This window comes from Seriola aureovittata, chromosome 12, assembly GCF_021018895.1.
Source record: "Seriola aureovittata isolate HTS-2021-v1 ecotype China chromosome 12, ASM2101889v1, whole genome shotgun sequence".
Lineage (NCBI taxonomy): Eukaryota > Metazoa > Chordata > Actinopteri > Carangiformes > Carangidae > Seriola > Seriola aureovittata.
This window is the reverse complement of record NC_079375.1, coordinates 24,043,568-24,059,023: the sequence shown is the minus strand read 5'-3', so window position 1 is coordinate 24,059,023 and position 15,456 is coordinate 24,043,568. Positions and strand designations below refer to the sequence as shown.

Below are 15,456 nucleotides of genomic sequence, written 5' to 3'. Positions count from 1 at the left end.
AATTTTGATAAATCAAGTCAAGCATTGACAGTTAAGCCAATAGTGATATTGGATATGAGGCAGATATCACATACCAGCATATTATCTGCCTCTTTAGAAGAAAGTGCAAACATGCAATCCATTTTTCTCCATAAGATTTTGCTGACTGAACTGATGATCAAAGTCAGCTTGGTTATCAGTGAATTTCTAAAATTAAAAGCTCAGTTTGACTGAACACTTAAGAGATTTTACTCCGACACATCAGGAGAATTGAAACGGGCTGTACAGAATTCAATCAACCTACAACTAACCAGCCCTCCAAAAAAAAAAAAAAAAGACAGGTAAAATGTTGTATTGCCTTTGAACCGATGTCCTTCTTGTGTGAAACACCTCTCCCCGAGGTTGAAAAAACTGACAGATCGAGGCCAGCCTGTGATGACAGTAGCAAATTAAGATGTATTGCTTTTACCGGGATGATGAAATCAGGACATCAGAGGGGGAAACCCAGAAACTAGTCTGCTGCTCTCAACACCAGAAGTTCTCCACGCGCTTCCTTTAACGGAAGCCAATCCGAGAACCTGTGGGGAATTTGTTTTCCATTTTTCATGTGGGTGAATTTCCACATGCTTGTGTGTGCACATAATAACAAGATTCCTCAATTTCTCATTTTATTTGCTTTAAGAACTCTCGAAGGCAGTGTGTTCATGGGGTGCCATAAATTACTACACCCTAATCTTAAAACAAGGATGAAAAAAATATTTCTAGCCAGTGTCTGACTGTTTGTCCAGCTCCTAACCCTCTCCCACTGGCGTCTGTGAGCCTGCATACAGATTACAGTTTCTTTCTCCCTTGATCTCCTCCGGCCTGACAGCCTATAAAACACATGTGAGCAGCAGTACCATTTTTTAAATCTATAAGCTGCAAGGAAGCTGGAAAAACTGATCATGTATTGGAGTGTGCCTTTATGTTGTTGCCATTCGCCGATTTATTTGTCTGCTTTTTGTTTTGTTTTTCCAACCAAAACTGACTTTTAGAGATTAATATTGTGAATATTTCCCTTTTTCATCACAGTAGTAACATCTAGAAGAATCTATAGTGCTCAGTTGTTATGAGGCTGGTGATCGAACTTCAATAGTTTTTGAATGAAATGTGTTTGTAGCACAGAGTTTTGAGAGCTGGCATTGTTCACAGTGTCACACTATTTTTATGTTCTTGTATGTCTGCTTGTGGTTAGACGCCATCTTAAGGTTTTGGTAGGACAGTTTCATAAGAGTAAAGTTAAAAGTACTGTTTTGGCATTGGTAGTGAAACTCGAGTATCAGAGCGACAGTATCAAAACAATAATAATAATAATAATAATATCCAGTCCTCCTATGTATAGATCCTATTTAGGTCACATATAGAATTGGGTATTGTAATTTTTTTAGTGTTAAAATGAAACCTAGGTTTTTGCATTAATACCTCCAATAAGCCCATTCCATGTTTTCCCCCAACCCCCTCCAATCAATCAATCAATCAATCAATCAATCAATCAATGATGTTACATGTCCATATAGTGTTTGTTGTATAATACAAGACAACACCATAACTGAGTGTTTCCACCTTGAACTGCAGTGAACCAATGACAGTCTCATAAAAACAGACTCAGGGTAGCCAGGATTTCATATGTCACAAACCTTGTGGGGACGGGGGGGGGGACTAAATACACCTGAACCCTCGTCAGTACAGAAAGTGAGAGTTAGCATTAGCACAACCTCTAACACTGTGTCAGTCACTGCCAGTCACAAGCTAACAAACAAACAAATAAAAGATGCTAACGACACTAACCGTTCTGATCCGTCTGCTAGTCTCTGGTTCTGGTCTCAGACTCCTCATCTGAGTCTGGGTCTGACTGAGGCTCAAACATGTGGCTGAGTCTCTCTGATGTTTCCTCCTCTAACCATCACCTGTCCACCTGGAGCAAGCAGGTGGTGGTGGGCGGGGCTCAAGGCCTGATCTAGATTTCTCAATGGGAAGAACTTAAGCTCCATCGTTAAAATCTTTTTTTTTCGTGGTAGGCCTCTGATTTTCAGATGGTGCTGACCATTGCTTTTTCTGGTTTATATTATAACATCACTAGTAGCAGATTATATCATATCAGAAACTTTGTGAGACAGTGTGAGATAGAAGAAGCACCACTCTGTAACAGCAGTGAGTGGACCATGTGTTGTTGTAGTACAATAACTCCAACATAGTGATGAGTCTTCTCCAGAGAAATGACCGAGCAGATTAGCTCACATTAGTTTCAGGAGAATCAGCCAATTAGTCCTTCAAGCATATTACATTAATGTTTTCAGTATATCAACTTAGCAGATCTGCATTGCCACCTTCAGTATTTGGAACAAGTAGCTTGTGAAAAATAAGGTGTCAAATGAACTTCGCAGCACCTGTTATTTCAATGTATCTGACTCATTTAATCCACATTTCATATCTTTTGCTGTTTACATCATTTTTGAGGCTGTAGCTACAAGTCGTGGAAATTAATTAGGCCGCCACTCAAAACTGTTTTTTGCCTTCTCAGCCACCAAATGGTGACTACACATCTTTGAGCTTTTTTGCTATTTATAACTTCAGACACCTGCAAAACATCAACAGCAAAATAAAAAACCCTAATTAGAAAATCGTGACACAATTCAGATTTACTGGGTGAATTCAATCCAGGATTCAGATTCAAGAAAAAAGTTGTTAGCAAGACATTACATATTTCTATACCTTACTTTGAAAATATAATAATGTTTGAGCAAAACCTTTTCATGTGACAAAAGATAAACCATAGTTTCAAAGTTTATATTGTTAATTGTGATCTGATCTGACAATAAGCAAGACAACAAAAACAACCAAACAATTAAATGCAATTTTTTTGGTACTTGACAGAGCTATACAGACATTTCAGTCCGTATAAAAATGTAAAAAAAGGAAACCAATGCTCAGAGGGAATAATAATCAAAATTTGGATATTAAGCTCCCAGTCTTTTATATAGACAATCAAAAGGCTAAGAAGCAGATGCAGAAAGAGCAATGTTTTCTGTTGAGCTCTGTCTTTCCCCCTCTGCCTCTTCTCTTCTGAGCCGCTGTCTGACTTGATTCAGGCATTATGTGGAGAAACAACAGAGCGGGATTGAAGGTGAAAAGCTGTAACGGAAGCTAAGCCGCCTCTGAGCTGAACAGTATTTGATGATTTAATGTTTGAATCCTTGATGTTCATGTCATGGTGATCACTATTCAGAGTGTGCGGAGTTAAAGGTGCCGCCTCAACTGTCTCCCCTCCCCTCCCCTCCTTCCTTCCTTCCTGTCGTCTTCTGCTGCGGCGATAAAACAAAAAAAAAAAAGTCACCTTTCCTTAGAACTCCTGTCTAAGCAACCGATCATGTTGCCATGGAAACCATTCATTCGCAGCTATATACTTTACACCCTCTCTTTCTGCTTCTCTATCTATATCTCTCTTTGCTCTCTTTCCGTCTAATTCCTCCTGTTGTGCTCTCCTCCACAGTTCTCAGTCCTTGGCCTGTCTTGATCTCTGCTTGATAATAATCGCAGATTTATATATGACAAAAGGCTGCACAGGGGCAATAAAGGAAGTGAGGATTTTTGTTGTGGTGAATTAAGGCACACAGCCTAGGCAGATCTGCCGGGGGAGCACGCTGCGCATGACGAGTAGATTTTTGGTAAATTTTTGACAAGATAAAAAAAAAAAAAAAAAAAAAAAAAAAAGCTTTAGAGGACCACAAAGAAGGGAAGGATCATGGATGTCTTGGTAACAGCTGTGACCAATAAAATTACCTCATCTCAGTATTCACACATCATTTTAAAGCCACAAACATACAGTATATTACTTTATTATCATGATAAACATGCATAAAAGCAAGTGGGTCTCATAGAAATCGTATCGAATAGTGCAAATCTAATTAGCTGACCTCATGTACTGACATATTCACCTTAGTATAAATCAGATTTAGCTGAACATTCCTTGGGCTCAGAAAATGCTGCACTTTACTGCACAGCATTACTGCACAAGAGATATATACAGTACGTCTGCACACGAGATGGAAAAACGTAAAGTGTAGGTGTGCGCAGCTTTGGCGTTTAAGGTTCTCGACTTGAAATGTGAATTAATTTAAAGCTCGCCATCATTATTATTACTATGACAAACTAAACTAAACTAACTGGAAAGTTTCACACTCTCTAGAGTTTCTGGATGAGGACACAGAATGGGAACTGGGATCAGGAAGTCCTGAGGGAGTTCATGGCTTTAAAGGGGAAGAACATTGTGAAGGTCTTTCATGGGTTTGTGTATTCAACCTCACCAACGTATCATCTTTACTCATTTGTTCAAACTTGGAGACTGTGTGGAACAGCTCAGAAAATTTCAGCCAAAATGGTTTAGTCTACTTACTTTGCAAGATTGTGCTCCTGCACCTACAGCACCAATTCTACATGCACCAACAAGGGAAATGACAAAGAAACATTTATATCAGCAAAAAACATGTCCTTGTTTATAAGTGACTGTGGTGTTGATAGACCCTGCACAATGCAAGACAGCACAGCAGAAATGAAAGAGCTTCTCAGAGCTGGAGAAAGGTGAATAATTTTGGATTTGTTGGATTTTGTTTGTTGTTAGGCACAGCTGAAAAAAACATTACATTTTTATAAACTAACTAGAACTGTCAATATCATGTGCACAGAAAAGAATGGGGACTGTTTCACAAGCTGGTTAAGAATATGGGCATATATTATTGCCTTGATCACATAAAAGTCATATTTTTGATGTGCATATAAAAGTGTTTCCTACTTGAGGAATTTATGTCAACATGAAAGACGAAACACAATAAACGTGCATTTTCAAGTCAGGTGACCATCAGCTGTCGGTGTCGTCTCCTGACACAACTACAAATCACTTTACACTGTACTAAAGTTGCACTACATTAGTTAGAGAGTGGTATAAAGGCTGGAAGCACCTGAAACAGCAGTTTCTTCATGAGCCGGCTAATTAGCACCTTTAATGACCAGGGTAAAAGTCTCCACCTTTCAACTGACAACTGTTAAAATAAACAACTTGCACTCCTTAATGATAGATCATTACAGAATGTGCTAACCTGGAGATGAGATGTGATGCTGTAATCAACTATGAAATGAAATTTCAGGTCTCATCTCCCCCACTCTAAACAAAGCTCTTGGTATTGTAATAGGAGTTTAGATCAGATTAGGGTTTTGCTATAATTCAGAAAAGTGGATACAATTAAAATCACTGAATTAATCCTCTGTGTTCCTTTATTGTCAACACAGTCTAGACAAGAACTGCAGTCAGCAGAATAAGAATAATAAACAGTGCTGCAAAAGCTAATACAAACTGCAGGAGGGAGGTTGTATTTTCAAATTCTGGTGGCTTTTTTCTTTCTAGATTTCTGCCTACCACAGCTTTAATGACACCAGGTTGCATTTGGTGCCACAGTGAGGTACTGTAACGCTGGCTGTATTTCAGAACTTTTAGATTTGAATATAGATGAATTTTCTGAGACCATATGTTGTTCTTATGATTTGTAAATCACATAGTTCTCTCATATGAAACTGTCAAACCCAATGACAACACCTGTTTATGCATCTACTTGCTTGTGTTAAACGGTTCAACACTGTGAATGGTTTGTGTGTTTAGTGTAGTAAATGTATTTTCTTCTATTCTGAAATTCGAACAATCATTTGAACATGGGGGAAAAATTTTTTTACAAAGTGTAGTTCAAACTCAAAAGCACATCAGACAATTTCAAGCAGTTCACCTTGTGCTCCAGCAGAGGACATTATTAAAATTCTAAAAACTACCAGCCGGGGGGCTGGGGTGGATTGGATATAGGCTACATGAATTGTGTTCGAATTAGTTCGAATGAATTATGTGCCCGTTTGAATCTGTTCAAATTTGACTTTTTGAAAAAGTGACACTACAACAAAAATATACGCTAATAATGCAACACGGCAATGACTGAAGTGTAATCATATGCAGACCACACAGAGGTCCGAGCCACTGGGGAAACAGCAGCACTAGACCAGAGTTGCAGGCAGGAGGGTGGGGGGCATAGAGGGAGAGATGTGAGGCAAAGAAAACAATTTCACTGTGTCCAAGGCGTTGTTGTCAGATATCTTGTTTTATCCAATCAACATTGTAAGAGTAAGACTTTTTGTTTACAAAGATCATAAAACAGAAAAGCCAAAAATATTTTTGCTTGATAAATTACTTGGAGTATTATCAAAAATAATGGGTAATTAATCTTTTCTGGTCAATTCACCAAATTAATGATTGTTTTACAACCTTGGTGTTGTTATTGTAGTTTTAGCCATTACTGATTATGATAACATTTGTTGTCTTTTCGCTCACATTCATTGACTTTTTGTTTTTCATGCTGTTCCTGCACCCATTGATCTCACTAAAAAACATTGAGTAAAATGTTCTAAGAATGATAAAACCCTCTGAGTGTTGACCAGTCGTGGCTGCAACTGTTCATAGGTTGACCGTGATAATAATGAAACTCACCTACGCTGAGAAAACACTTAAGTCAGCATGAAAATCCAATTAATAAATGAGTTGTGTGCTCACGAAGCTCAGCAAAGTGTCTTGACACCCTACATGTACAGTAATTAGACGTCTCTAACATATTCATTATGACAGGAGGATACAGAGCCAGTTTTAATTGTTCAGGCAGATGCATCTCAGCCTATTGTTTCACACCAGGCTTTCATCCCATCCTGAAATTTCTGCTGTTATTTGTATATTGTGGAATTCCTAACGCCAATTCGCCATTCCAACTGATTTCCTCTTGTAACAGCAATACTGCATCCAGCATAAAGGCCGTCTGAAGGAAGTATTCGCAGAGCGAGAGGCGTCACAGGATACGGGTTAACGCAAGAGTGATAAATAAGCCTGGTTTGGATTACAGCTCCTGCACTGTGGTTCCATGTAAGAAAAGCTTGTATTCACGTTGGGCAATGACACACACTACTGGACAAGGTATTAAAAGCAATACTGAACTGGAGGTACACACATTTTTACCTTTGATGGTATACACTGCAGTGAGAGGCCAGAGGCCATTTAAACAGGACAGGTACAGTGTGGAGGAGTTTTCATGACGATGTTGTGGGAATACGACTTTTATTCAAACTGAAACTCAATGTTCATTGTTTAGAGCAAAATTGATTAGTCAGTAAATTAATTATATAAACAACAGAAAAGCAGTGACTCCAGCTTCTAAAAATGTGGAGATCTTTGTAAGTAAAATGAAAATCTCTGGAGTACTGGTCAGACAAAACAAGCATTATAAAGACGACACCTTGAGCTCTAGAAAACTGTGATAGCTTTTACTACTGCAAAAAAAAAAAGTTTAATCTCAAGACGCCCTGGTAGATCACCAACTCCAGACCGCTGCTGCACGTCGTCCCCTCTCTCCAACATTCCTGACTCTCATTATTGCTGTGATAAAAGGCAAAAATGCCCCAGAAAAGTTTCAAAAAGAGAATCTTTTAATTTTAAGTGAGTTCTGCAATTATGCTGTTATTTCTAGACTGGAATCCCAGACTACTAAAATAACTGTCACCTGCAAATACAGTCAGCAGAAGATACTGTAGTTAATGTTAATTTCATGACCTGGTCAAGCTACAAAAATAAATTCTTTGCTGTCATCTGGTTAGAATGATTTTTGCATACCAGCATTTGAAGAATTTACATTGTCCATTCACGATATAAAAATTATACAAATGACTGCTTCTTTTCCCGAGGAAACAGAGAGTGGACTGACTATGGTGTTAAAAAAAAAAATCTCTGGATAAACAATCAATGCGATCATCTCGCGCCATTTTCCAACCGGTAGCTAGGAACTATTATATAACTACTATATGAGGCAGTTGCCCATGTATTAATTGACAGGAAGAGAGAAAATAGTTGGAATGACTGAGATAAACTTATATAGTATATCATATTTTGGACTCTGTGAATTAATTGGAGAAATAATCAGAAAATCAATCAACAATAAAAAATAAAATTCCATTGAATCTACAGTATAATTCAGATTCTTATAATCGAACAATCCTGTAATGTGAATATATTCACTACATACCAAAAAACAACAAGGTGAAACAGCTTGCAGCACTGGCTGTCCTGTCATCCTTGCTGCACTTTGAAAATGTGAAAGATTTCGGCAGCGCACACTGAACTCAAGAGTCACGTAAAGAACAAGCACCACAGGAGTATAATGCCCATTTCACTGGCAATGATATAAAGCTTTCTATGGCATGGGCCTGAATTGTACCAGCCAAATTATTGTTCCAGAAAGCTGAGAAAGCTTGAATGGGAGGTAGTTAAGAGTTGACTTCCCTCCAAGCCCCTGGCCCAGATGTGCAAATCACTGCCAGTGAAAATACAGCTCGAGTCTCTCCCAGAGGGCAACTTTATTGCTTCACCTCCTGCACAATTTATGACACAACACCAAAAGGGTAAATTTCTAATAACATATCCGGGCCTCTCTGACACTAACAAGTGGCTACAGTCCTGCAGCTGAAATTTACTGTCAGTCACAGAATCCCCACGTTTCAAATTGGTTCTTAGATGCTTCACACAGAGGCAATTTGGCGAGAAAAATATGAGCCATTGTAAAAGGCGGAAAAAATTTGGAATTTAAATTGCAACCAAGCCACCACACTCACACATACACACAAATATGCATTTAAAATCAGATACTCTTTTCAAATGTATGCCTCATAACAAGATTTCTTTTTCTTTTCCCAAAATGTGGCACAGAGATTTGAGACCCATCCCTTTGCTCCGTCTCTCTGAGGTCTTCACTAACTCAAATAATCACTGGGGGTTAGCTGAGGATGAGGTCCTGATGGGACATGCATGAGGAAGGGGGACTGCGGTCGCCAGCAGGACACACTGCTGCTGGTGAAAGGGGCACTGTGTGATCAGCTGCAGTACTGTACATTAAACTGATTGAAGTGATTCAAGTTAAAAACCCACAAGTGTCGTATCTAAAATGATACACAATCCTTTTTACTATCAAATACTCCCTGCCTGAATTTATGTCATTTACAGTGAAGAGAAAGTATCAACATGTCAACATAAACTTCCTACAGCATAATCCATTTCTCCCTGTAAATTCCAAACACTAATTCTTTTTTGCCAAACATTTAAGTGTTGTTCCAACATAACGGAATGATGTGCAGGAACACTGTAGCACTGTGAGCATGTTATGATTAAGTTTGAGGTTTTTATCATGTCCTGACTGATGTTGAACAGTTTTCTAGAAGACAATCACCTGAAAAAAAAATGTCTTGCTACTACGTCTCCATCAATTCACAGCCTTCCACCAGGGAAACCAGCCTTTTATGTGCAGATAAAAAGGCAGCCACTTTGTTTAGCCGACAAGCTGCCCCTGAAATGGATTCCTCTGCAGTTAGCGACATAGCTAATCCAGGAATCTATACTCTGTTTTGGTTGGACTGGAATAAAAACGGTTTGAATGATAAATGCAAAATTGATGTTCATTTGGAGGGCTTTAGAAGGCTTGCACTGCTTACCTCGATATGTTGTTTTGTGATGTTTCCCGAATCTGTACGAGGCAAAGTTTGCATTACCTCTGTCAGAAATGGGAATATGACCTACACTAAGGAAATACAAAAAATTTCCCTTAAATGGAGGTATTTCTGCAGTCATTGTGAAAAACAGTAAGCTAATTGCTCCGAGCGACCACCACCAAAGCTACATTTTACTGAGGAACCATCATGATCTATAACAAGGAATCTAAATGATAAAGTGTCTTCCGGCTCTGGCTTTTAATGTGACATCACCTCAGATTTCCACAACTTATTATGATGTTAGACTTGGGTCGATATTTGATAATGTTGGATATCCCTATATTTCCCGCCATATGCAATATTCTTTATAATAAAGATTTTTTTTTAACCAACCTTGCATTGCTTACACTACAAGGTACCTTGGCAAACTCAAAACTTAATAAAACTGCTGTTTAGTGGCAGCACTGCTTATACCCCAAACATAGAATACAACAATTATACAATAAAAATCACCTTCAACAAAAATCCCAAGCCTATGATATGTATAAGGCAAGATATAAAAGCTGAAATCTGACTTTTAGAATCACAGGACTGTACAGTAAGTATTCTGCTCATAGGGCCTACCAAACCAAAACAGACCAACAACCAACCTTAATGACCTGTACCACACAAATACATCTACTATTGTGCATTACTAAACAGGGTAGAGAGGAGCATCAGTTCAACTCAACATTATGTTTTCCTAACCTGCAAAACACTTCGTAAGCGTTCACTAAGTTCCTTAAACTTCATTCCAGTTTACTTCATGAAACTGAAGCAGATACAATGAAGTGCTGCTGCTATATTCGGTCATGATTGTAGCTGAACTGGCCGACAGTACAGTATGTGTTTAGACACACCAGTAAAGATTCCAGCACCTGGCATAACGTCCTGCACACCGTGTACTCTGGTGAAGGGACATAAAATACGCTGAGAGGAACCATGTACCTCATTAATCATAATGAGGCTGTGGCAGATTCAAAGAGCCATGGAGTGGTCTAGTGTGAGACGACAGCCACTGGATCCTTAACGCCAAACCTAGACAGAGTTTAGGGCTTACACAAACAGCATTCAGCAGGCATCTTGTCACAGTGCTGCAGAAACACTGGTTTAAATGTAATTACTGCTTATTATCAAGACAGCAGCACAATGTTAACGTAAATTGCTTTTATTTCCAGAGAAGAAATGCATACAGCAAGTGAAAGTTCTGGTTTGTAATTCAAAGCTTGCACCTTTTATTTCCACAAAGGAAGTTTTGTTAAACACCAAAGGAAATCAAGTAACAAACAAAAGAAGAAATAAAAGGCAAGGCTGCAGCTGCTCCAGTGTTTATATTTGGGTGGAAGGGATGCTTCTTGCACTGCGAATGTGAATTTGTGCCGGGCTCCCCGGTGTGAATTTCCATTAAAAGTTTTCCAAAGCAGAATGCTACGTAAGAAAATGTCAGACACAAGTTCAGACTCATTAATATGCACCACCAGTCCTGAGAGATCTGTTGTGCTGTGCATTTGCCTTAGCTTATTTCCCTCCACCCCATAATGAATTAACTGTTGTTTAAATTAGGCCTTTAAATGAACTGTTCAAACTATTCAAAGCGCCACCGCGGCCTCATGGCATAAACACTCTTTAATACTGCAAACATCATGGGAGATCTTTAGGACTATTCCCAACATCCATGTGTCCGTTAATTAAAACAGGCATAGAAAAAATATTGTATATATTATGGTGCTTTCTTAAGTGCTGAGAAATACAACTGAGTCAATCTGTTGTGACATTGGTTCTCCAAAGCACCAGACTGCTTCTGCTGCATCAAAGCAGAAGAAAAGTGATTCATGTTTTCAAGACATGTAATAAGTTATATTTATCTAATGTCAATAATCTGAAAGTTTCTTCTGTATAGGACTGGGTGTGCAACATTCATACCTTGAGTACCAAACTAAATGTCTGTAGCATTAAGTACAAAAATGTTTCAGGTGTTGAAATTTGGCAATGAATTAGTCCAAAAACAGACAGACAATGAATCCACAGCTATTTTGTTGGTTGATTAATGTTGAAATCATTTATCTAGAGCAACAGTGATTAGTCCATTGGCAATTGTTTCATCAGTAGACAGGGAAATTGTCAGCAACTCTTTTGATAATCGATTTATCATGTCAGTAATTTTCAACCAAATAATATTCTCTGGCACCAGCATCTCTTTTGTGAGAGGCAACTTTAAAGTGATAGAAAACTCATTATACAACAGTTCAGTGTAACCAAGTAATTTGATTGGACGAGAGGCATTCCATGAGTGCTGATGTAGTGTACAACAGCACGGGGGACTTTTAACTACATGTATCACTCAGCTTTACAGGTGTTCTGTTAACCATCAATTAGCGTTACATTAACCGTTATCTATCTTGGATTATAACAAACTTTGTAAAGATAAAAATATTTCCAGAAACAACATTTAAATAAAATCATGTATGGTCATCAGAAGAGGATGAAGGGAGGGAAAGAAGCCTGGACACTTCAGCGCACACTTCCAGGGGCGCTCATATGACATCGCCAGGTCAGGAAAATGTTTATGTGTCATTTAGCAACAATAAAGTAGCGAAACTATTTGTGTTGGCGGCCTTGTACCTACGACCGAATCACAGTCGTGCTGATATTCAATACAACATCACTCACTCTCGTGTGATATTGCTTGAGTATCTTTGGTTTTGAACTGTTGGTCAGATAAAAACAGAAAGCTGAAGTTACCACTGTGGGATTTATTAACCTGTGCTGGGCATTTTTCACTTTTTTCTAACATTTTACAGACCAATTATTCGATGAAGTAATTAATTGATTAAAAGTCAGCTTAATTGTTAATGAAAAGAATTGTTAGTAGCGGCCCTACATTGATTTGCTTTTTTTGGGATCTGTGAAACTGATGGACATTTTTCACTATTTTCTAGCATCTTGGAGACTAACAGAGTAATTAAATTAATGATGAAAATACTGTAACCATTACTGTGTACATTGAAAGCATGTACATTGATTCTTAGGTGTGTTTATTCTTCTATTTTTATTCTGCAATCAGAAACATCTTCAGTTAAATCAGGAAGCTTTTCTATGAGTTTATTTTTACTTTAGGAAGTGTATGCACTTTAACACTGACGTAAATTAGAAATATTTTGTTGAATGGCAAAAAAGGGGTGAAAACATGTATATTGTGCACATTGTACACATGTATATATTGCCCATAACTAAGGTATCCAAAAAGAATATTATATTAGCACCAATACAGAAAACTTTCAAATAATACTATTCTATTCACGTCTCTCACAAGCATAACAAAATTGTGTTACAGACATTAACTCCTCTCAATAATTATGGTAATACTGTAACCGAACTACAGCAAGGTCAAATATCCATGGTCGTCCGTGGTCAAGGAGTTTAAGATGCTGGACACGGAATCAGTTTAAGTCCAGCTGGACACTTTTTTTGTACGTCACCTCCCTTTTTCACTCCCTGCGCCTTTGACTGTGTGCTGTCTTACAAAGGTTAAAAAAAAAATGGAGAAAGTCTAAATTTCCACAAATAAAAATTGTCAGCCATGCCACTGTTTAGGAGCAACAGAGTCCCCCCTGAAGTGATGCTAATAGTTACTTGGTCGGTGTTATCGTCAGGTTTTCTAAAGTCTGTATGTATGTTGGCACACGGTTTATCTTTAATATAAAGTTGTCACATATTTTCTTTCCAGCCAGTCATCAAAAGTGATGCATCAAAGCGACACTACAAAGAAGAAAAGCTACAATGGACATGTGAAACAGGCAGCTGCTTCAAAGAATGATAAACACGACAGATCCAACAACCAGACCTACTTTTTAACTTCTTTCCTGTTGATTGCCAACTTGGGGTCAACATAACATTAAATAATTGCACAACCAGACTCAGAGCTGCAACACCAAATACTCACACAAACTCAGACACCCAAAGACACAAAGCTGACTAAACTGGGATGATTAAATGTGACACTGGAAACCACACACCACATCCCCACCCCCAATGTGTATCAATGCCCCTCACAGCAGCAGCAGCTTGTCACGGGGGCTGCCGAGGAGATTCAGCACCATGGACAGCGGCCAGCAAACTTCCACAATGCAAACTGTAGCTTTTTAAGCCAGACTCTGTTATTTATGTCCAATTAATTTTTGACATTTGGAGAAAGTATAAAGTTGATTTAATAAGGCCTGAAACTAACTACAGAGCTTTAAGTGTCGCGTTTTAGTTAAATACAGCACATACAAGGCGTGGGCAGCACAAGTAAAAGTACATAACAGACGGAGACAAGTGTAAAAGTTGTAACGAAGTGTGAACAGTTTAAGCTGCTTGTCTGTTAACTAGCAAGTAGTTTGCCACACACGTACTTAACAGAGCCACGTGTGAAAGGGAGGAAGAATATACACAACAAAAACATGGCATGAAAATGATGCTAAGCCGACAAATGTATTTTTATTGGCTGTAACTGAAAGGAGAATAGTAGAGTTTTGTTAGCATTAGGATGCTATGCGGCCTATTATTGCAATAACAAGTACAAAGTGTTGATTTAACCCGCCAGTGTTATCAGTAGCAGTCGCTAAGCTAATTATGAGCAACTGACAGACAGGTTATGACATGTAGAAGCAGGTGACTGCGTTAGCTATTCATTCTGGTTGTTGTATAGACTGTAGTGCTTTTAAAAAAAAAAATGAAAACATGGTATGTAGCCAGGCCTAAGCTAATAGACAGATGCTCCGGTGTAATAATAATAATAATAAGTGAGGCGGCTGTAATCTGCTCAGTTAGCGGCTAACGGACCGCGCAGACCGTTGTGTTTTAAAAAAAAAAAAAAAAAAAACTCACCTAAGACGAAGAAGGGGAGCTCGGTGTTTTCCAGGTCGTCCACCACCACGACATCCCCGGGAAAATCGTTTCTCACGGAGAACAGCAGCTTGGGCTCCGAGGCCGACGGACTGTGCATGATGCTCAGGTCGTTTTCCCTCAAAAACGGCAGCGCCGACACGGTGACGCTCTTCATCTTGCACTCGGTGTCCTGGCTCTGGTCCTCGTCGCCGTTCAGACCGCGGACGTTAGCCGTTAAGACGGCCAGAAGGACCCACGCGAGCCCCGGAAGCAGCAGCGGCAGCGGTCTCGGCCCCATGTTGATGCTCGCCATCTCTCCGTCGCTCCGTTTCCTCTCGCCTCCTCTGCCGTTTCTCTGTCAGCCTGCTTCAGTCTCTCAGCCCGGCGGAGAGAGCAGCAGCAGAGTGTGTGAGAGCGGTGTGATACACCGTCGGGCTCTCACAGTGTCAGAAACAAACGCCCCCTGTTTCTCACATACCATCAAACACTGGATATTTGTACATACAGCACGGAGCTCTGAATGTATGGCTGCTGAGTGTTGTAATGCCGTTGACCCCTTTACTGTAATTGATTGATAAACTGTCCAAAGGGCTCTGTAATGGCATAGATTACCAACAGGACGTGCACCCAGATTGCCCTGGGGCTCCCATCAACAAAAGCATCATCATTTGTAATTTAATTGTACATTTGCCCCCTCATGCAAATTTGCATATCATCTAACACCACTGAGCATCGTTTCCCTGACCTCTGTGATGAGGTAGACACTGCTGGATGAATGCATAATTGTCTAACTGATGGTCTGGATGCACAAGTTGAATTCAAACACTCACCACCAGCGTCTGTGTTGCCAACATCGTGGATATAAAGGGCAAAAGATGCTGTTTGGAAGTGGGAAACTTTAAAGTGGATGTTGTTGGCAAGAGGCCAGGCAAAATAGTTTAGAGTTTATCCGCTCAGATGGGTTGAGCAAGACAACAG

General features: G+C 39.3%; 1 protein-coding gene across 9 annotated transcripts in view; it reads right to left on the bottom strand.

Annotated features, from left to right (window-relative positions):
* astn1 (astrotactin 1) overlaps positions 1-15,040 on the bottom strand; it is a 380,707-nt gene extending 365,667 nt beyond the window's left edge. For 4 of the 9 annotated variants that reach the window (XM_056392104.1, XM_056392108.1, XM_056392109.1 and 1 more), the window contains exon 1: positions 14,479-15,039. In XM_056392104.1, coding sequence (XP_056248079.1) covers positions 14,479-14,791 — 313 coding nt within the window. In that variant the 5' untranslated portion in view covers positions 14,792-15,039. Of the gene's footprint in view, positions 1-14,478 lie in introns of all 9 variants that reach the window. The other 5 variants (XM_056392106.1, XM_056392110.1, XM_056392111.1 and 2 more) reach the window with 3 other exon arrangements.
* Positions 15,041-15,456: the final 416 nt, after the last annotated feature.